The following is a 13,827-nucleotide window of genomic DNA, read 5'->3' as shown; positions in this document are numbered from 1 at the left end:
AGGTAAACTAAGTTTCTAAAAGGTAGGGTAGCTTTAATTCTAAAAGTAATAGATAGTAACTAAAACTAATTATATATATAAATAAGTATTCCTAAATATTATTCTTTAATATAGCTAATATATTATTCCTGCTATATCTACTATATAGGTAGATATATTAAACATATTACTTTCACTATATTATAATTATCACGTAACTCTTAGCATATATTAATACTCCCGTATTACTATATTACTTAGATTAACCTTGTTCCATCCTGTTAATGTGATAGCACGTCAACCATAATCTTACGAGGTAAATCCATTGGCTGACAGTATCCCGTGTCTTAGCGCGGCTCTCTGACAGTGACGTTCCCATGAAGTGTGGTGCCTGAGGCCTTCTTCCGCTTCCAGATAACAACACCAGCGAATCTGTAACACTTATAAGAAGATAATAAGTCTAATTAAGCTATATATTATAAAGCTAACCTAATTAGCTTTTATAAATGCTATAGGGAGAAATATCCTAGTATTTATATTAATTGAACTATTCCTATAACGGACTTTCATACTCTTAAGTAGTTCAAGCTTTATATTATAACGTAGAGAAAATATGTCGGCCGGAGCCCCTGGCTCCGGACCCTGCGCAAGCATTCCTCTCACCATTCCATCGAACATTCCTCTCAGGACTCACGCGATACAGTGATTAGAGCAGTAATCTTGGATAGCCCCTGTTTCCTTATTTAGCTTAGTCGATTCCTGTGTTTAAATAGTGTCGTTTCCCTAGTTATTTAGAATAATGGACCTCTTAACTTCTTTAAATCCTCCACCTAGATCGACGGCCTGGATGATAGTTATAAACCTGGGTTACTAGGAATATTCTTCTTTATTACCTAGAACCTACCTCTAGACCTTTATTACCTAAATAGGCTTATATAAAGCTATTCCGACCTTGCTAATTACGCGCGAAACTTTCCCTGAACTAGTGTAGTTCCAGTCTGTTAATATAGAGGATATTTTACTTCATAGCTAAGCTATTAAGGTCTCAGTCGTCTTGAATAGCAAGGACGACTAGTAGTTATGGTATGAAGCTATATAGACATCTGTAATTCTTATAGGAATATAGGAATATATTAATCCTAATATCATACCAAAACCTAAGGTGCCTTAATAGCTTATATTCTTTAACCAACCTGTATAACTTATTAAAGAAGCTTAAGAACGACTTTACTCTATTACTAGAAGAATAGAAGATTAGTACATTAATTTAATATAATACTATGAAGGACAGCAAGGTTGATACTAGACCTATAGATAATTAGATCACTAAGTTCAAAGTAGCTATAGGTTTAATAATAAAGCTTTATAGGGACTACTAGGATATCTAGCAAGCAGAGAAAGACTTCCTGGATAGAATAAAGTATTAGTTTCCTAGCTTTACAGATCATTATCTTAAAGATATAATAAATATAGGATATAGGGCTGACCTTTTCAAGCTTATAATAGGATTTTAATAATATCTAACCACCTAGAATACTCTAGAAGCACATAACACTGTGTATAGGACCTTTAAGGGTTAATCTGATGGTTAATAACCTTCTAGAGGTCAACTAAATGGTTAAAACTCCCGCTAGAAACCTCTAAAATATATATATAGTAAGAACTATTTCTATAAGGACTATTAGCACGTTAATAAGGATACTAAAGGTCATTTAACAGACTACTAACTAGATCCTGAAGTTATTGATTATGTAATAAAGGAAATCAAGGTAAATAGCTTTAAAGGTCGAATCTTGAAGCGCTACCTTAGTAACTACTAGTCATCTAACAACTCTACAAGCGTTAACTATAATAAGGTCACGTTTAGCGTTCTTGCTAATATAGTAATATTAACCTCTATAGTTAATATATAGAAGGAAGACTCCTAGATAGTTAATACAGGGGGCTAAATAAGCATGTATAATAATCTTAGCTAGTTTAATAACTATACGCCTCACGAGGAATATATCAAGTCAGGGGATACTAGTATAGATATCTAAGGTATTAGAATAGTCACAATTCGACCTACTAGCCTAAAGGGGAAGGAGATATTAATTAATAATATCTACTATATCCCTGGTTTCCATACTAATATCGTCTCTACTGGTGTAATATAGAAGGTAGGCATATTCCTAGACCTTGAGCATGACGTCATATGTTAACGTGGAGGCGAGATATTCTATAACCTTTAATATATTAACCACCTCTGGTATATTGAAACCAACTGCCTATACGACCTCACTATCTTCCCAGTCCAGTCATCCTCGAAACCAGTTATTTTGAAAGGGGATATAAAGCAGTAGTATAACCACTACGGATATATAAGCTTTAAAGCCTTGGAGAAGCTCCCTACAGTGGTTTAAGGTATTAAAATAATAGATATTTCAACGTGAGAGTTATTTAGAGAGGCTAGCTATTATACATGTTGTATAGCTAAAGTAGATTACTAGATATCTTAACAAGATACGCGCAGGGCTATAGAGCCTTTTAGAAGAGTCTATTTTAACCTTATTACTATTAACCCCGGGCTGAATGGTTATTAATACGTTACCTATCTATATGAGGAGGTCACTGGCATGTACTTTGCCTATATATATTATTAGAAGAATAAATATATAGTGAAGATTAAAGATTTCATCTAGCTAGTTAAACGCCAGTGGGAATAAAAAGTCAAGACTATCTTCTCTAATAATAAGGTATCCCTAGGGAGGGACTTCAAGACCTTTATAGCAGGTAAAGGGATCATATACTAGACAAGTATACCAGGCACGCCAGAGTAGAACAGATTTATAGAATGATCTGGAGGCGTAATTATCACGAGAACTTAAAGAATCTGGATTACTGCTTAATTACCGCATAAACTATAGCTGTGGCTTGTTAAAGTAGTAGTATACTAACTAAATAGGACCCTAACGAAGCGTTTAGGTTAGAAGACTCTATATAAAGTACTAATAGCTTAGAAACCTAATATATTAAACTACTATATAGTTAGATCCACTGCGTATATCCGTGACAATGTCAAGCGCTTAATAAAATTCAAACCACGTGCTAAGCTAGGCTATCTGGTAGCCTACGACGCGTCAAATATATAGGATATTTGGTTGCTAACTTAGAAGAAGGTTGTATAGGCTAGAGATATTATCTTTTAGGAGGGGTCTTAATATAATCCTCTATAACCTTTACTAACTAATTTCTCTAAAACTATACTATCTTATATAGCTATAGAAGTCGTCCTATTATTTACTATTCAAGATACTTAGAATAAGCTACCTATAGTTAATCCTGGTACCATATTAACATCGTATAAGAGGCTTGAAGCTGAGGGGGTGCCGCAGGGTACTAATAGAAGGTTAATTAATATTAAAAATAAGGTTAACAGACGCGGGGAATAATATTTTTCTATATAGGAATAACCTTTAATCCCCCCCCTCCTTCCTAGTCTAGAAGCAATGCTAACTCTAGTATAGAATACTTTAGTATAATAAACCACGCCTGGGGAGTTCCTAGATAATAACCCTATACTAAATACGTCACCTACAGGTCCTCAGGTCTCTGTATAGGTCCTAATACAGGCTTATATAAATATCTTGCTAATATCAGTACTAATAGTGCTAGATCCCCTATTATCAAGCTGGGCACTTTAGGAATCACTCTAGTAAGCTGCTACTAAACCTATATGATAATCTACACGTCTGAATCCCCTTGCCGCGGATACTGGTTCAGGGGGTGAAGAGGATATAATAGATATACTATAGTGGCCTAGCTTAGATATTTTATAGAAGAATATTATTACAGGTAATTAAACTAGAACCTATAGAAATAACTAGAACCTTTAAGCTTAATATATTAAAGTAGATAATAATAATAATTACTTTTAATTACTATATATTAATAATCTATAGATAAATACTATTAAGATAACTAAATAATTTCATTAAACCCAGATGCCTTTAGAGCCACGTAATTAGTTAGAAGTATAGAAGTATCTACTTAATTAAGACTTTCTAGTAGCTATATAGAGCGAACTAGTAGAGATTAAGCAGAAGAAGTCTTATATTATTATAGATAAAGTAGAGGCGTAGAACTATTAGATCCTTCTACTTATATAGGTTTTCATGTATAAATTTAATAAAGATAGATACTATATTAAAGCTAAGGCACGCCTAGTGGTCCGCGGAGACCTATAACCACGTAGTGAAGAGGAGAATTATACTATAACTACTTTAGCTAGAGTTCTTTAAATAATTATAGTCCTAATAGCAATGTATGACCTTAATTCAAAGTAATAAGATACTGTTAACGCCTTCCTTAATACTGTATTATACGAACCTGTCTATACTAGGATGCTACTAGGGCACGGTATACCTGGGAAGGTTTAGAAGCTTCTTTAAGCTTTATATAGCCTATAGAAATCACCACGACTCTAGTAGGAAGATCTATCTATAACTATTAAAGTACATGGCTTATGACCTGTTCTGAACAAAGAATACCTCTTTATCAACGAATTCATGTTGGTACTTATATATATTAATAATATACTAATTATTAACCTTCTAATGTACAAAGGCCGTACTATAGCTACCAGATTCACCATAGCGCTTGAAGAGAAATATGAACTGAAGGATATAAGGGAGTTGAAATAGTTCCTTAAGATGCGCGTGACCCGGGACTGACCCTAGAAGAAGATCTGGCTCTCCTAGGATTTATATATTAAAGCTATCACCGCGAGATACCACCTAAATGACCTTGCATAGTAGCTAATAACACCACTCTCTACTCAGAAGCTAGTTCCTAATAAGGAAATAGTATCTCCCAGCTAAATATATAAATATTAGTTAAAAGTCGGTTTAATTAGCTATACCGCGACCTGCACCCAGCTGGATATAGCCTATATATATAGCATACTATCCTGATTTCTTGTTAATCTATTCACTATGCATATTGGGGCTGCTAATCAGGTTATTACTTACCTCTATAACACGAGGTTCCTTACTTTAGAATACAGAGGAAGCTTAATACAAGCTAGTAAGGTGTTTCTTACTACTACTAATACTACATTTACCGATACCTATAATCAAAAGAGCACTAGAGGATTCATCTACCTACTATACAGAGGACCAATTGACTAGAGATCTTAGAAATAATATATTATCTTACTATCAACCACTAAAGCAGAATATATATTAATAATTAAAGCCACCAAGTTATTATACTAGTAGAAGAGGATTTTTAGAGATATTAATTTTAACCCTGAAGAGGACCTTGAAATATATTATAATAATAGCTCTATAGTCAATTTACTAAGTAAAGAGATGATAATAATATATACTAAGCTACGACACGTCGACGTACACCGCGCCTGGCTACGTTAAGAGGTTTAATAACATTGCTTACAAGTCACCTGGGTTCCTTTATAATCTATACCTATGGATAGACTTACCAAGGCTCTCCTAAAACCACTACACTAAGAATTTGTCAAGATGTTGAATATAGTTAACATCTCAAGCCTCATCACATCCTAATTAGGAACCTCCAACCGCTAAGGGGGTGTGTTAGCCGGAGCCCCTGGCTCCAGACCCTGCGCAAGCATTCCTCTTACCATTCCATCGAATATTCCTCTCAGGACTCACACGATACAGTGATTAGAGCAGTAATCTTGGATAGCCCCTGTTTCCTTATTTAGCTTAGTCGATTCCTGTGTTTAAATAGTGTCGTTTCCCCAGTTATTCAGAATGACAGACCTCTCAACTTCTTCAAATCCTCCACCTAGATCGACGGCCCGGACGACAAAATATATACTTAGTTATTAGGATAGTTTATTAAGTATATTATAATAAAATAAGTCTTTTTAATAGGTTATAGTTACTTTTTAATAATTATTTGTCTTATTAGCATCCAACTAAGTGAGATTTTAGGTAATAAATTCAATACCTGTTTTATAAGATTAAAACTTATTTAGATAAGGGTGAGTTGTTTTACCTATTGAAGTAAAATCTAACTAACTTCGAGATAAGATATTCTTAGTTATTAGTAGATTAACTAAGAGTATTTTCCTATCATTCTTATTATATAAGATTTTCTTTTAGTCCTCATCTTAGGTATTAGAGTTACTATTTAATCCGTACTATAATATTTATTATTTTTATTAAAATTAGTTTGATCTATATATAATCTAAAATCCTGTAACCCTTAATTACTTATTTTTAGGTTAAGGAGGAGTTCTAGCTTGAAAAGGATAATACGGTCAGATGGGGACGATCGTCAGCGATCACCCACTGTATAGCTTAACAGAGCGACACCCAGAAGATTACCGCAGAGTAATATCCCGGCCATAATACTGTTGCAGCTGAGTAAGTGGCCTACTGGCTACTGCTACTAACAACTCTGGGGAAGTTGTAGCTTCCGAACTCGCGCCAACACCATCACATCCAAATCAACACATCGCCCGGGTAGTTCTTACTGGGAGATTACGGGTCCATCATTATGAAACGGCTTGATTACATCAATTATGCTAGCTGCAATTGCCATATCTGAAAGCGACGGGCTATAGAAGTGAACTGGAACCTAGAGCAGGCAGTTCGACCACGGCATAGATCGTTGCTCGACGATGCCTCTGCGCCAATTTCAGTATTCACATGGGTAAACTCGGGACAAAGGCGTGGCCGTCCATGAGCCGTCGGGCGCTTCGAATGAATGACAGGCTGGAGAACGCAGGCGACATGGTATCGGCGGTGCCGGCTTCTACATGGACGGCCACGGGCATCTCGCCAAGGGGATGTGCAATTCTCAGAGTGTTCAAACTCCGAGCCTCTGGATCCAACAAGTTGTAGACCAGCGAGTCCTTGACCCGGCTGCACGCGGCTGTGCAGATAGCAACCGTGCCAGCCATGCTTTCATGGCACATGTTGTCCAGGAACAGCCGCGAGGCGACGTGACCGCTGTCTGCAGACAGCCGAGTGTTACTCGCCAGCACCACCATGGGAAGGAACGGTGACTGCGTGTCTACCTGCTGCCAGTCCAGACACATACCAACCAGCTGCGCTGCTTTCCCCCGCAGCTCACGTACCATCTCCACCAGGGACAGATTTCCGGTCAACTCGGACGCAGACTCATGGCCGGAGATGCCAAAGTCCTGAGCCGAGGCAAAGACAGTAATGTTGGCCACATCACAGATGGTGATGGACACTCGGCGGCCTGCTACCTCCAACTCATCGAGGGCGCGTTGTGTTGGGAGGAGGCCCCGACTTCTCGCTGCCCCGATGGTCTTCCGGTAATCGAGCAGGATTGGGGCGCCTGATCCTGGAACGGCATCCATCCGGAAATCTCCCTCTTCCCCCGGTATTCCGTCGTTGGCAATGGGGACGTGCGAAATAAGGATTTTCTGCGTACCCGTGTGAAAGATGCGCACCTCCTGTGCGGCTACTAGGGGGTCAATGGATCTACCGCGGCGAAAGGTTTTGACCAAGCCTTCTTCGATAGCAAATGGGCCGACGGCGGCGGAAATGTTTCCGCAATTGACGTTGTAAGAAATCACGTCCTGGTGCACGCCGACCTGAGCAAATGTGTAATCCACGTCCACATCAGGTCGGTCGGAGGGGCGGATGATGGCAATCTTGGAGGTGATGGCACGGCTTCCTCCAAGACCATCAACCTGGATCGGATCCGGCGTGCCCATGACCCTCTTTAGGAGTTTGTCCCTCGCAGCTCCTGGAGGAGGAAGGTCACCTTCATGGAAAAACACTGCCTTGCTCGATCCTCCTCTGTAGTATGCGATCTTGACTCGGCTCCGGAGGCGTGGCGCCATGGTTGTATGGAATGTGATACGTTTCGATATGTGGAAGGTGTGGAAAGTCTTTTGAAGCATCAACAGCCGCAGCGAGTAAAGGAGGACAAGCGTATCTTGCCACAGGATCGGCGGGAGCAAGTATATGCAAGAGAGAATATCCTTGCGACTTGCCGAGCCCCACGCACCCAAAAGTGATCCACCCCACATCTACGATACCCACTGCTGTGCAACCTATATCATAAACCTGTTTGGACAGTGCCGTTTAGGACGACTGGATTATCATACTCGGTCGCATCCTATCCGCACAAAGAGGATGAAGCGGGCTAGTGCTTAGCAAAATGTCGGCAGAGGGAGGGCTCGCGGCGACAAGTTTGGATAACTAGAAACTTCCTGTCCCGGCTGTGGCGTGCGACTGGGACTCCGAATCATTCTACTGCCCGCCATCTGGTCTGTCTGGCTAGTCTGTCTGGCTGCCTTGGCTGATACGATAACATCCATAATACTCTGGGCTATGCAAACTATGGTGTGGGGTAAGGACGAGAGCCCCCACAAGGGCACCTTGGCCGAGATGGACTGACACCGAACTATTTACCTCACTCGAAGAGTTTCGATATCATCCTGTGACTGCTAGATGCAGTTGCCCGCAGGGTCAAGCTGAAAATTCAATGCCGTCGACACCAGAGAGTCCACCGGGCATCCCAAGTAACCCGCCAAAATTCAGCCGAGTCCGCCAGGCATGCGAACTCTGCAAGCGCCACAAAAAACGAGTAGGTGCAAGCCGTCCTAATTTCTTTCGAGCAGCAGAAGATGGCCGGGCTGACAGTCCCATTCGTGACCCCAGTGTGACGCGGCGAAACCATGCTCTCACTGCGTGCGCCTGAATCGACCCTGTGTTGTATTACCGCCACGTCAACAAACGCGCGATTATTCCGTGACTCCCTCTGGGCATAATCCACCAGTGGGAGGCGGTGAAAGGGAAAACGAATTGTTGCATTTTGCCTCAGCTACGGCCCACCAGCCACCTCGAGCACAGCCCGTGCCGACACCCAATACAAATCTACGTGGTCCTGCTCCAGATTTTTCCATCTTTGGCGAAGGGCTCGCAGCATTCTCGCTTCTCGATATTGGCTTTGTGGAGCATTGGATCCGTCAGTGGGCGCCCACTGAACCTGGACAAAGGGTCTGTATAGATTGCTTTTCACGGGGGCTTGGTAGGTGCTATCATGTGTGGTAGAAAGACAGGAGCCCACATGGAAAGACAGACGTATCGATTGGTCGATGTATATTAAAGCCTTGGATTATACGCAGCATGTGATTTCAGATGTAGGCTAATGGATGCTTCCCAGTTGAACACTGAATTCATTCCCGAATCTCGGTTTTATAGAGAGTTAAAAATATCTTCTCCCTGCTGCAGATGAATTTCTATCCAGCCAGGTCACATCGTCGCACGGAGCGGGACAGGGACATTGATGCTCAGCAAAGGCGCATGCTGTTGGCAACCAAACGTGTCCCTCTCACCGAAACTCCCCTGCGGCCACGAGCGCTTGAAAGTACACTTCCACCCGAGTGCAGGCTCGTAGAACATGATGGTCACGATATCCTGGTCCCGTAGCCCATATAACTGTTTGACTGTCTCGATGTTCAAGATCCCGCTTTGGCGCACAAGGCCGAAGTTATCCACATCGTCGAACATCACATCAAGGGTGATCTCGAACGGTCCGGAATTCTTGGACCGGATGACGGATGCGAGGGAGGAGAGGGGGTATAGCCCTGGGATGCCGGAATGTATTCGGGGTGATTGCCGAGTGGCGATGACGTTTGTTTGGTCAATCGCCGGATCTCGTTTCTGGGGGACGGTTGGAGGGGGCTGTGGCTGTCCGGGACTCCCGACCATGATGGTATCAATACAAAAAAGCTCCATAGGACTGGCCACATCGACAAGATTGTAAATCGAGAATTTGAATACCGGGCCTGTAGACGTATCTAGAGGCGTAAGGGGAGACGCAAAGTTGCCCGCCGTGGCGACCTGATCGGCATACGAGGCGTGGAGGACAGTCACGCGAGCAAAGTTGGCGGTTGCATCAGCCTCTGCTTGAGATGGAGCAACAACCTCGCCCAGCAGGCCGACTTCGTGCGGAGTCGTTGCGGTTGATTCTAGAGATCCCATAACAGCGTCCCGACCGTAAACGTGGAAGCGGAGCTGATATCCGGCGTGACTATCCAAGGAAGGGAATGCCTCTCTAGTAGTAATGCGAACGGTCTCTAGAAAAGAGTCGAGGCCTCTAATAAGGATAGGGTCCTTTATGCCGCCAATAAAGACAGTACGGTACCCGAGCTTTGTGACTCCTTCAAGTTTGACTTGATAGACTGGCGTCGGGACAAACTCCGACCCTTTCACCAAAGTCGTCCTCCCGTCACGCTGTTGCGTATAGGTTGCATTGTCCAGATGGAGAACGCCCCCAGGCCCAGGGAGCCGGTCGGGTCGGGTCTTCTCATAGAATGTATGGGCTGCCACTGACAGAGGAGTGCATCGCTGACCCCGAGCCGTAGGCGTGAGTTCAAAAGAGTCTTGGTGCATGGTTGCCAGCATTGAGCGTCCCTTGGGGGTGGCACACAGGCCTCCACACTCCATAATCTTCCCCATGTGCCATGCCGGCGACTGGTTTACCCCATGGTGCATGCTGAATGCGGCGAAAGGCGCAGGGTCGTATGAGCGACCGGCAATAATGATATCGACGTCGGGAATCTTGAGGGCCTCAAGGAATGGCTCAGCGCCCATCTGGCCAACTATGGTCTGAGATTCGGTCACATCACTCTCCGAGATATCGGGGCTGGAACTGCACGAATATGCGGACCCAGTTCGAACTTTGCGGACCAACAATTCCCGGTCGTCCTTGAACTTGATCACTGCCACTCTGAAAGCCCACCCGTTCTTCTCAGCGAGATCGTTGATGATGCTGATCGTCAAGTCAACTTGGCTATTTGTCCCCGCTCCCCCTGCCGATCCCAAAAGGAATTTGCAGCTGGTCGAGGCGCAGGCGTGCAAGATGGGCTGGAGATCACGCTCGTACGAGGCTCGAGAGCAGATGGTCTTGTCGGTTCCCAGCATGTAGGGCCCCGGATCCGTGGATCCCCCGTCCAGGATTATGGCGGATGGGCGGGATTCGTGCACCGTTGTCCAGAACTCGTCCGTGTCATAGCCGTAGCCAAGGATCGGTGACGGGGTGAAGATGGTGAAGGGCTTCATTGCTGCGACCATCGCTGGGATTAGAGTGTATGGCCTAACCAACTCGCGCCACCGGTTTGCTGTTTTTGAGTCTTCTCGTCCCATCCTACAAGTAATGTCGCGTCCACCCCCACCCAAGTCCCCTTGTGGGGGGCTGGGTGGGGTTGGACCACCACCACCTCCACCTATCTCATAACCATCACCAGTTAAACTCATCAAGCGCACCATCGTCAACACCTCGGTGAACCATTTCATGAAGAATCGGCTCGTCATCATAAACAATGGATGTGTCCACCCCGCAGGATAAAGTGCATCGATTTTCTCTCGACCATCCAGAGGAGTTCTGGGACAATCAGGCCCAGCAGCTATTGTGGCATAAGCCCTACTTGAATCTTGTCGTGCAGACACCAAAGGTCACAGCATATTCTGCTTTACACCATCAGTGGAGCTGGTTTCCCGACGGGGAATTCTCAACCAGCTACAACTGTGTACACCGACATGTGGAAAGTGGCAATGCAGACAACGTCGCCATCATCTGGGAGTCCTTGGTTACTGGCCGACAAGAGCAACTGACCTATGGACAATTGCAGGACGAGGTTGAGCATTTATCCGGCGTACTGCGTGCCCTTGGGGTCAAAAAGGGCGATGTTGTTCTCCTTTACAGTACGAGCAACCGCGTGCATCTGCGTTGGCTTCTTTCTGCCTGCTTCGATGTATTAGCCGAGCTAACTGGTTCGCACAGTGCCAACGATTCCTACCGCCCTGGTGGCTGCCCTGGCTATCGTGAACCTCGGAGCAATTCATGCAGCTGTATTTGGGGGCTTTGCAGCTCGACCCCTGGCCGAGAGAATTTCGGATGCAAAGCCACGAGTAATCCTAACCGCCTCGTGCGGAATAGAAGGAGCAAAGGGCCGCAACCGTACCGCGAGATTGTGGAGGATGCGATTCAGCGCAGCTCCTTCAAGCCGAGCTCTGTGCTTGTTTGGGATCGACAGGAGTGTCCGTGGGGAGAGCTAGATACAGAATCCGGCCAGAAGGATTGGAAAAGCCTGGTGGCCGAGGCAAAATTAGTTGGTAATAGGGTTGGCCCAGTGCCAGTAAAAGGTGCTGATACTTTGTACATCATCTACACAAGTGGTAAGTCACCGAACCGTTATTCGCTTGGGGAAGTTGAAGCAACCAACTAACCCGACCAAGGAACAACCAGTACACCCAAGGGTATTCCGCGGCCAGCAGCGGGCCATGCGGTGGGGTTGCTGCTCTCGACCAGGTACCTTTTTGACATCAAAGGGCCAGGTGATGTTATCTTCTGTACATCAGATATTGGGTGGGTAGTCGGGCACTCATATATCCTCTACGGCCCTCTCTTGGTCGGCGCAACGACTCTCATCTATGAAGGGAAGCCGGTGGGCACGCCTGACGCGGGTGCCCTGTGGAGATTGATCCAGAAGTACCAAGTCAATGTCCTTTCGACCGCACCGACGACTCTCCGCGCAATCTCTAGGGACGATCCCGAGAGTGCCATCTTGCGAGCTCTGGGGAAGGCCGGTGCACTACGAACACTGCGAGCCTTGTTCGTTGCAGGCGAGCGAAGTGAGCCAGAGATTATTCAAAAGTACGAGGACCTCCTGGCCCGCTTTGCCGCACCACATGCCCGGGTCATTGATACGTGGTGGTCGTCAGAGACTGGCTCCCCCATCACTGGTATCGCTCTGAACCCAGCTGGAGTGCCTTATCCGTCCAAGGGTTTGCTAGGAGTTGGAAGCATACAGGCTGCGGTTCGACCCGGCGCGGCCGGCAAAGCAATGCCTGGATTTGATGTCCATGTTGTCAACGAGGGAGGGGTGGAACTCGGTGCCGGCGAAACCGGGAATCTAGTCCTTGGACTGCCCCTCGGGCCTACAGCCTTTACTACCCTCTTCAACAATGAAGAAAGGTTCTATCGGGGATATCTTGAGCGCTTCCAGGGCCGATGGCTGGATACTGGAGACAGGGGAACAATTGACAAGGACGGATACATTCACATCATGGGCCGATCAGACGACGTGATAAATGTGGCGGCACATCGATTCAGCGCAGGTAGGCAGCTCCGTATTCCAGAGACATGAAGTTGAAGGATTAACACCACGGGCAAGGCGAGATTGAGCAGGCAATCCTCCTGCATCCCGAGATAGCAGAAGCTGCTGTAATTGGCATTCCAGACCCGGTCAAAGGCCATCTTCCGTTCGCATTTGTCCGCCCTCGTTCGGTGTCGAGTTCCACTTCACCCGTTGTACCAGGACCACTCTTTGCGGCTATCAACCGCCTGGTCCGCACCAGTCTAGGTCCGGTTGCCTCACTGGAGGGGATCATCCAAGGGGACACCATCATTCCCAAGACACGCAGCGGTAAAGTGCTGCGACGGACGTTGAGGGAGCTCGTTGAGAACGCCGCCCGAGGCGACTTTGGCGCCGAGGTCAGTTTTCCTCCTACGATTGAAGACGCTGCTGTCGTGAGCAGGGCCCGTGGCACAGTTAAGGACTACTTTGCTGCGAAAGCCTCAGGGCGCAGGACAAAGTTGTGACAGCATTACCCTGTTGGTGGTAGGCTTGCTTGCAGAGTTGATCTCGGACGCGCCCACGACCTCTATATCCGTACCCTTGAATCTTCATTTTGTTGATTTCTGCTTGTCTGCCTTCCATTCCAGTCGTGTTAAGGTTATACGAATAATATGGCGGCGAAAAGTTGCACAGTGCAGCTCCAGACTATGGCATCGTTGCAGCGGAAATCCTCCTACCAGACTTGGATCGGACGTACG

The 13,827-nt window shown here is 45.1% G+C and overlaps 3 protein-coding genes across 3 annotated transcripts; 1 reads left to right on the top strand and 2 right to left on the bottom strand.

The window, feature by feature from the left end:
* Positions 1 to 6,649: 6,649 nt before the first annotated feature.
* On the bottom strand, positions 6,650 to 7,822 carry BJX68DRAFT_280132 (PrpF protein; the record flags this gene model as incomplete). Its single annotated transcript, XM_071048873.1, has 2 exons — positions 6,650 to 7,429; positions 7,481 to 7,822. 2 exons carry the CDS (start codon positions 7,820 to 7,822, stop codon positions 6,650 to 6,652), a joined length of 1,122 nt encoding a protein of 373 aa, XP_070892722.1.
* A 1,346-nt stretch (positions 7,823 to 9,168) lies between these two features.
* Positions 9,169 to 11,051, bottom strand: BJX68DRAFT_280130 (uncharacterized protein; the record flags this gene model as incomplete). The annotated part of the gene is made up of 1 exon (XM_071048872.1): positions 9,169 to 11,051. The coding sequence occupies one exon, from the start codon at positions 11,049 to 11,051 to the stop codon at positions 9,240 to 9,242; it is 1,812 nt and encodes a 603-aa protein (XP_070892721.1). The 3' UTR covers positions 9,169 to 9,239.
* Positions 11,052 to 11,255: 204 nt separating this feature from the next.
* On the top strand, positions 11,256 to 13,593 carry BJX68DRAFT_280127 (acyl-CoA synthetase; the record flags this gene model as incomplete). The annotated part of the gene is made up of 5 exons (XM_071048871.1): positions 11,256 to 11,693; positions 11,773 to 11,900; positions 11,960 to 12,167; positions 12,228 to 13,109; positions 13,166 to 13,593. The coding sequence occupies exons 1-5, from the start codon at positions 11,312 to 11,314 to the stop codon at positions 13,591 to 13,593; spliced, it is 2,028 nt and encodes a 675-aa protein (XP_070892720.1). The 5' UTR covers positions 11,256 to 11,311.
* Positions 13,594 to 13,827: the final 234 nt, after the last annotated feature.

The sequence above is a fragment of the Aspergillus pseudodeflectus genome (assembly GCF_044049435.1).
Source record: "Aspergillus pseudodeflectus strain CBS 756.74 chromosome Unknown BJX68scaffold_92, whole genome shotgun sequence".
Lineage (NCBI taxonomy): Eukaryota > Fungi > Ascomycota > Eurotiomycetes > Eurotiales > Aspergillaceae > Aspergillus > Aspergillus pseudodeflectus.
This window is presented reverse-complemented; position numbering and strand designations above follow the sequence as displayed.